This window comes from Coturnix japonica, chromosome 3 (assembly GCF_054131305.1).
Source record: "Coturnix japonica strain WE chromosome 3, WE-NBRP24, whole genome shotgun sequence".
In the NCBI taxonomy this organism is placed as follows: Eukaryota; Metazoa; Chordata; class Aves; order Galliformes; family Phasianidae; genus Coturnix; species Coturnix japonica.
In genome coordinates this window covers 91,673,635-91,681,986 of record NC_140665.1, presented here as the reverse complement: position 1 = coordinate 91,681,986, position 8,352 = coordinate 91,673,635, and the positions used below count along the sequence as shown (strand labels likewise).

At 44.7% G+C, this 8,352-nt stretch overlaps 1 protein-coding gene across 1 annotated transcript; it reads right to left on the bottom strand.

Annotated features, from left to right (window-relative positions):
• Window positions 1-1,660: 1,660 nt before the first annotated feature.
• KCNF1 (potassium voltage-gated channel modifier subfamily F member 1) lies at window positions 1,661-4,539 on the bottom strand. The gene has a single exon (XM_015859480.3). The coding sequence runs from the start codon at window positions 3,856-3,858 to the stop codon at window positions 2,395-2,397; it is 1,464 nt and encodes a 487-aa protein (XP_015714966.2). The 5' UTR covers window positions 3,859-4,539; the 3' UTR covers window positions 1,661-2,394.
• Between the last annotated feature and the right edge of the window lie 3,813 nt (window positions 4,540-8,352).

The following is an 8,352-nucleotide window of genomic DNA, read 5'->3' as shown; positions in this document are numbered from 1 at the left end:
TATATACCTTACATAATCAGCTCCCACCAATACAGTGCATGCAGCCTGGCTGAGATGCATCAAGGTCACCCCAAAGCTCTTCTCAGTCTTAGGCAGACCCCGGTGCTTAAAGGCATAATGCAATGGGGAAATACAGCAATACATTTATTTCTGATAAGAGAGGTTCTTTTTTTTTTTATTTAATGTCACATTAAATAAATGGGAAAGCACAGCATTGAAGATTTGGTACTGAGAGTGCTAAACATATCACTTAGCATTTATACAGTGCTTTCCTCACTCAGGAAAGCACTTTCTCTAACTTAATTCACTCTCAGCCACCCTCTGCATGTCATGAGGGAAGTCAAGAAGATTTAATATCTCCATGACAGATGAAGCATACCACTAGGGCTGGCTCAACTCCCTTCCTCTTACTCGTCTCCCACCCTTGGTATCCCAACCAAGCTGACTTTTGGTGGCTGCAAACCACATCTATATCCTGGAATACCCCGGAGGTTGGACTAGATGATCCGAATGGTCTTTCCAACCTTGATGATTCTATGAGGGACAGGATTGTGCCCCTCTGGTGAGAGCCAGGGAGTGAAAAAGACTGGTGGTGGGATTCTGGTAGAGAAAGGGTTGCTTTGAGCAAGGTTGGGGTGTTTAAGACAGGACATGATGAAGAGATGGTTTAAAAGCAAGGTCATGGGAGGAAAAAGGTCTTGGGACTCTACCCCTGATCCAGAGGAGGGCTACAGGTAGATGCTAAGGACCAGCCAATGTCACTCTGCATGGGCCACCACTTGCCTTTGTGCCCTTGATGCCACTGGAGAGAGCAGCCATTGACAGCAGACAGGTTCTCCTTCACCAGAGCCCAGGGGTCAGCGAGGTGCTAGGAGAGGATGCAGAGCCCACCCTGCACCTCTGCACCCCTCCTGTTCCACAGCCCCATCACATGCCCAGATACCAGGAGAAGAGTCTCAGGGGTCTACGTGGGGTCTCAGGTATAAGCTGCTCAGGGACAGGTCATGGCTCACACTACTGTTTTCCACCTGAACACAGGGCTGCTTGACACAAAAGGGAAGAAATAAGGACAGCCACTTTCATCCTTTAATACTCTGGGATATTACTTTCAGTGTACACAAACATCTGTACCCCTGGGTCTCCCCTCCCCTTTAAGCTAGCATCATTCCAATGGATTGATTTCAATTGATCTCTCTAGTAAAGAGCCATGTTTTGCATTCTTTATTCACGCCAAATGAATGCACACGTAGACAGCACCTGCTTTTGGGAAGGATAGTAGCTACACAGTGGTGTTAATTAATATGCTGATTAATGATTATAAAGGCACTGATTAGTGCCTACTACCTCTGTAAACTGACATTCACAAAACCATACAGTTACTGTAGGGATGGGACTGGTTGAGTTGATGATTTTCTTCCTTAATAACCTAGTAATATGCTCATTCAGATAGACAGTCCTGTCCTGAATCCTTTGGAGATGACACCATTTCCTGAAACTTCCCTTACACTTACTTTCAAAGACCTAAACTTTTTATTGAGCGGTTCCTTCTCATTCAACTTCTCTTGCTTTAATGGTGAAGTAAAAATATTGCAAAGTAACTTACATTTCTCAAACTGACTGGATTATAAAGCCTTCCTGAAAGATACCTGCAACTATCGACTGTAATGTTGTAATTAAGATAGAACAGATGTTTATTTCATTTGTTTCTTAAAATACATTTGATTCTGTTTTGCATCACTGCCCAAAAAATAGCTTCAGGTGTTATTTAAAGTAATATATTTCTCTTGAAAGAGGAACAGATATGTATCCAGAAAGTTAACCCCAAGGTACATAGTACAAAAATGAACCCATTCATTGCCTTCATTATTCAGCACAAGATACATGCTCATGCTTTCAATATCTTTAGGCTGAGAGTGTTTGCAACATTTTGCTATAAACCTGAATCCATGATGAGTGAAATATTGCTTTAATCTTTGAGAATGATTTTCCTAGCTGCAAAGCCACTGATCACAGCCTGGAAGACACACTCAGTGTGATGTTGCTCTTTATTGTTACAGGTACAGAGCTCTGATTTGGCAATGCTGCACACTCAGATCATCAAACATTTACGGGTCAGGAAGAACTTTTCAGTCTTTAACATGGTTACAAATGGTTGTTGTCTGAATGCAATCATTATAAGCAGTCTGATCTCAATGGAGTCCTATGGTTTTACTTTGGATAATAACAGCAAAGTCTTACCAACTGCTGATGGAGGTACCACGGGTTAGTTTATGTTCACGTTGGAAAAGCAAAGCAGTGCTCCCTCCCAGCACCGACAGATCCCTCGTGTCCTTTCCAAAGCTGTTTGTCAGGTTGTCCCCATCTATAGGCTTAGCGCTGACAACAGCTCACAGTTTATTTGCAGCTTTGAAGCCTGGTCCTATAGTGTTTCTCTTCTGACAGGAGATGAATAAAGGTGTCACTGTGGGAGACTTTTAGCCGGCTGCTATAAAAAGGGCCCTCCTTGCCCTCACTTGCAAGGTCCCCGAGTTCACTCTTGGAGCTTGCAGCTTTTCCCTCAGCTGAGTTTAGTTCCATCAGCTCCAATTCATGCTTGGCAGCTGTTTCTAAAACCCTCTGTTTGTTATAGTACCTGACAAAGTTGTTAATGATAGGATGGATGGGAAGGGCAATAGCTATCACTCCGCAAAGAAAACTGATGGCAGCATTCAGTTTTCCTAGAGTTGTTTTGGGGTATATATCTCCATACCCAACTGTGGTCATGGTGATGATTGCCCACCAGAATGACTGAGGGATGCTTTTAAATAAGGTATCGGGGTGACTTTGCTCCATGGTATAACCCAGGGCAGAAAAGACAAAGATCCCAACAGCTAAGTACATGAGGAGCAGCCCCAGCTCCTTAAAGCTGCGTTTCAGAGCATAGGTCAGGGTCTGGAGCCCCGAGGAGTGCCGTGCAAGTTTGAAAATCCTCGCAATCCTCATGATGCGCAGTGCCTGGACCGCCTGCTGGACATTGCTCAGCTCCATCAGCTTGGCTCCCAGGTGAGTTAAGGTGAGGCTGACATAGAAAGGAAGTATAGCTAGTACATCAACAATGTTCATGAATGACAGGGCAAAGTGGAGTTTATTTGGAGAGGAGATGAGCCTCAGCACGTACTCCATGGTGAACCAGCCTATGCAGGCTGTCTCAATGCTGTCCAGGGTTGGGTGCTCCACACGGTTCCCCTCTGCATCTACCACCTGCATGTCTGGGATGGTCCCCACGCACATCACAACCGAGGAGATCAAAATAAACAGGAAAGACAGAACAGCAATCACTCGAGCTGGGTACGATGATTCCGGCTTCTCCAAGAATTTCCAGATGTACTTTTGACATCTTTTCCAGCGGCTTTCAGAGGCATCCACTCCCAAGTCATCTAGGATCAGTTGCACCCTTCGGGCTATTTCCTCCAGTTCCTCCTTTTTCTCACTCAGATGAGTTTTGCAGCAGTCATCCAAAAATTTAAGATCCACTTTCCAAAATTCCATCTCATTCTTGAAACAGATGGGGCATATTCCTTTCTTCATGTGAATTTCCCCAAAGTAGTACACATCAATAATGCATTTGAAAGCATCTGGATCTCTGTCAAAGTAAAACTCTCTCTTTCCAGGATCGTAGTCATCGCAGAGGGAGAATATGCTGTCGTATCCCCCTGACAAGCAGTTGAGCAGCTCTGCCAGCCGTGTTTCTGGGTACTGGTTCAGGCTATGACTGTAGAACACCTGCCTCACCCCACCGACATTGACTACGATCTCAGTTTCTTCGTTTCTCTCTGTCATGTCAGTGTCCGCATCTGGAAACCTAAAGTCACCTGCCATTTTAATGGTATTGGATTCTAGCTGATTTTTAGGCTGCCGTTTGTTTTCAAAGCCTTGTGGATTTAGTTTCTCATGAAAGCAAATCGGCAGCAAATCAGCTCTGCTGCAAATGCCACCAGACCGCCTGTAGCGGTGGGGGAAAAGGCTACGGACACAGACCTGCACTCGGGGAAGCCTGGTGAGGGATGCAACAAGCTGCAGTGAAAAGACAAGTCATTGGGCTGCCGTGCCTGAAAGCAGGAGGTTAGAAAGCTCCAGCGGATCGGAAAGAGAAGAAGCCATTCAATAAAACTCACCCCTCTGCTCAGTGCTTGAGAGTCTTTTCGGGTCCCATTCTCTCTCTAAAGTGCTATTTATTCACAGGTTGGAAGTCACGGCCGAGAAATCAATCCTGTGCTCTGCTTACTGCAAAGTGGCTGACAGTTCTCGGGGAGGGCGAGCCCGCAGAAAACTGTTGCCGTTTCCCTCTTCGATGTTTCCCTAGAAAGATGCTTTTTGATTGGGCTTTCTCTTTCCGTTCTCTTTTTACTTTAAGGTCCTCCCGAGTTTCCCCGCTGACTCCCGCACACGGTCGGTGCGAGTGTGCAGAGCAGAAACTTGGTCTTGTTTTCCCGTCGCTGTTTCCCAACGCAATGGGGCTGAGCTCCTTTCCCAACCCTACCCTCTTCTGGCGAAACCCAGCAAAGCACCAGCTGCAGCAGCTCCCGGCTATTTATACACCCGCACGCCTGCAAGAGGAAGGCTTTGCAAGATGCCATGCACCTGAGTGATATTGTTTTTACATATATTAAACACAGTACACGATAATCTATAAAGGAGTTCAGAGCTGCAGTACAGTGCTTCTATGGGAAATACAGTCAGGCAATTTGTTTGGTGGTAGAAGTCAGAGGGGAAAAAAAACTGTTTTGGAATAAATACCCAATGTAAATCTTGCTGTGATGTGAGAGAAGAGTGATTCCCTGCCAGTACTTTGAGTTACTGTCAGCTTTGCAGAATCATAGAGTCATAGCATTATTTGAGTTGGAAGGGACCCTTAAAGGCCATCCAGCCCAGCTCCCCTGCCATGAACAGGGACACCCACAGCTCCGTCAGGTGCTCAGAGTCCTGTCCAGCCTGATCTTGAGTGTCTCGAGGGATGGGGACCTGCCACCTCCCTGAGCAACCTGTGCCAGTGCCTCACCACCCTTACTGTAAAAGCTTTTTCCTTATACCCAATCTTAACCTCCAATCCTTCAGTTTGAAGCCATTTCCCCTCATCCTGTCACCACAGACCCTGCTAAAGAGTCTGTCCTTCTCTCTTACAGCCCCTCTTTAGATACTAAAAGGCCGCTCTCAGGTCTCCCTGGAGCCTTCTGTTCTCCACATTGAATTACCCCAGCTCTCAGCCTGTCCCTGATTTGTACCCATGTTATTGAGAACCAAACAGAGACCACAAAGCTTTCACTGTAGCTGTAGAGAAAGACTTTTCCTGCACTCTGTGCACACTCCCCAAAGGTCTGTGCCTTCAATAAGTTCTGACCTCTTTCCATTCACTGTCCTCTGAAACTGGTAAGATGAGGAGAGCACTGAGAGGCAAATCAAGCAACAGCTTACTTCTCCAAACTCATGTTGATCCTTGGACAGAGAAGAGGGCTTTGATCTGCTCACTGTCATCATATCACTCTGTGATAGGGGAGTCCAGGGCACACCTTGCACCCCATTTCTACTGATGGGGGATGAATGAGACGTTGTGCACCAGACCTCTTAGAATCATAGAATCCTAAAATCACAAGGTTGGAAAGGACCTACAAGATCATCTAGTCCAACCATTACCATTGTTACCACATGCTACTAAAACATGTCTCGTAGCTCCTCGTCCAGGCATGGAGAGTGCACATTGCCTAAGTTCTTTATGGTACCGTGGAGATAAGTCATGACTCCCAGGGAAGCACAGGCCAGGATTTACATTGCTGCTCCAGGCCCTTTCAGAACTTGCAGTGACCATCCTTGTCCCTGAGCTCTCACATGAGGAAGGAGTGAGAACTTGCTGATGAAGAGATGGATTGAAGAAACCTGTGAAGCAGAGGAACACAGTCCTTTGTCTTTCACACATCCATGCACCAATTTATAGAGCAAAGCCTAAAGCCAAGTGGAAGTGGGTTCTTGCTGCTCTGTTCTTGCCATTCAAAACCCAGTTACCCAGGGAGGAATAAGACATGCATGAACCACAGCTCTATCACTTTCATTGAATGCCTGGCTTGGATCACTCATGTCCATGCTGCAGAATGGCAGAGGGCAAGGAGCAGTATAGCAGGGTTTGAACACCTTATTCAAGTGACAGCCCAGGAAACTGTAATACCCATCAGCTTGCACCTGAGCCACACCATCAGTCTTTGCAGGTCACTGCCACCTCTCGTGTTCCCCAGGGTATGACATAAGGTAGAAGTAAAACGAGATGTAACTTGAATTTTGTTCCACATATATATTTACTGAGACCTGCAAACTTTTTGAGACAAGAGAAATATCTGGTAGACCTGGAAAAAGATTAGAGGCTCAGCAATAAATATTTACCCATTTATCCACGCACTGAAATGAGAATTCTTTGCTTACCACCATGAATGGCTATCTAGATTTTAGCAAAATAAATGTGAAGGTGCCAATACTACTGACATGCTTGCACAGATGACAGATGCAGATGAGGTTATGGACTGCCAATATGTTAAAAATAAATTTGAGACCTGAGATAGTTAATTTAAAACACTGACAGGTTGAATTAGTGCAAAGAAACGGGTTTCTGGGCTCTCAACCCCGTATCTGACTGCCTCAGACACCTACTCATTGATTCATTACAGTGATCTTTTGGCTTTTCTCCAGGTAGCAGTACCAAATCAAGGTATCAGTCCAACACCACTGACCCAAAAAGCACCACCTGCACTTCCAAAAATTCTCTTCTCCCTGCCCTGTAATTTTGCAGAACGAAAAAAACTCCTGCAAGATTAGTATGCACATTGTTCAGTTTGAAAGGTGAAATCATTTCCTCTCAAATGAGAAATCTCAGCACATTCTCAAAAGGTTGGGAAGAAACTATTTTTGAAATGCCAGATTGGTCCTTATGAAGACTTTACTTATGCAGCTGCTAAAATCCTGGTGCTTTATTCTCCTGTCTTGCACCTTTTCAGAGCTCTTTGCACCTTTCAGCCTGACTGTCAAATATCAGCGATCTGATTGCATTTTAAATCCACATGGACAAATGTAAATGATCCAGAGAGAGGGTCAAGGAAAATCATAACGTACTAAGATTTTGTTTCTTAGTAGCAAAGACTGAGACAACCTTACTTGACAATTATTTTTAGTCAGACTTATCGCACAGCAGCAAACGACAGCAGAATGAATTACAACTAATAATTTATTTCACTAATTTAATTCATTTTTCATCCATGAAAAGAGAGATTCTCTGATCTAATAATTTCAGTAGATAATTGGTGCCCTGCAACTCATTTAGGAGTAGTTTGCCGCAATTATTAAGGATTCAAAATTCAACTGCTGCTGATTTATTGGGACTGGACAAGCAGGTCAGGCTGGAAGCAAGGAGAGCTGGGAATGAACTCCTACAGATAATAAGAAACAGGGAGATAGCTTCTTTCAGCATCAAAGAACAACTCATACAGATGTGTTAAGTTTTGGCTGGGGTTCTGACTGGTTCCTTCAGGAAGGTGAAGGATGGTCATCTGGATTCAAGCCTTACAGACTGATGGAAGGGCTCAGAAGAGCAACATCCTGGGTTGCTGGGATCTCCTGGAGGACTTAGATCACCATGGGGTGGTCCACAAGGTGTAGCAGCACCTCTGGGATATACAAAGTGCTTGGAGTTGTGTCTGCACTCCCAAGTTCAAGAAAGATTAAGGCCCTCGCTATGACTGTCCAACAGAGAGAAAGTAGAATATGTCTAATGCCATCCAGTTGATGTGGATGATTTCCAACCCCTGTTTGGCACCCAGGAACCATTCCTAATAGGCAGGTTTCAGGCAGCTACCTATACTGAACACTACAAAGGGTATCCTATACTAGATGGAGACAAGTCACCAGTTGGCTTCGGTACTCAAAAGCACCCTTGGACTGGTCTAGATCATACTGAGGTGAGCTGAGTCACCTGCTGCCATTGGTATCTTTTGATAGCATCTACTTTTTAGTTCTTATGATTTCCAAGTAGTTCTTATGATTTCCAAGCTAGGTGCAATTGTCCAGCTCTCAGAGACTGCAGAACTAACAGCAGGTTTGGATGACAGTGGATCCTAAACAATATAGCCCCCAGATATCTACTCAGTATAACTGCTTTCTATTCAATACAACCACACATTTCTGCTTCATCACATAAAGCTTTTATGTGACACCCCCAAGACTGGAACTGTGATGGATCCAGCAAGAAATCTCAGCACCTAACATGCAACTTATTTTCAGACAGAATCATTTAGGTTGGAAAAGATAATTAATATCATCAAGTCAATCCAGTTGCAT

What these genes read in the sequence shown, in the direction of transcription:
- KCNF1 (XM_015859480.3), bottom strand. Translation starts at nt 3,858, where the DNA reads ATGGCAGGTGACTTTAGGTTTCCAGATGCGGACACTGACATGACAGAG.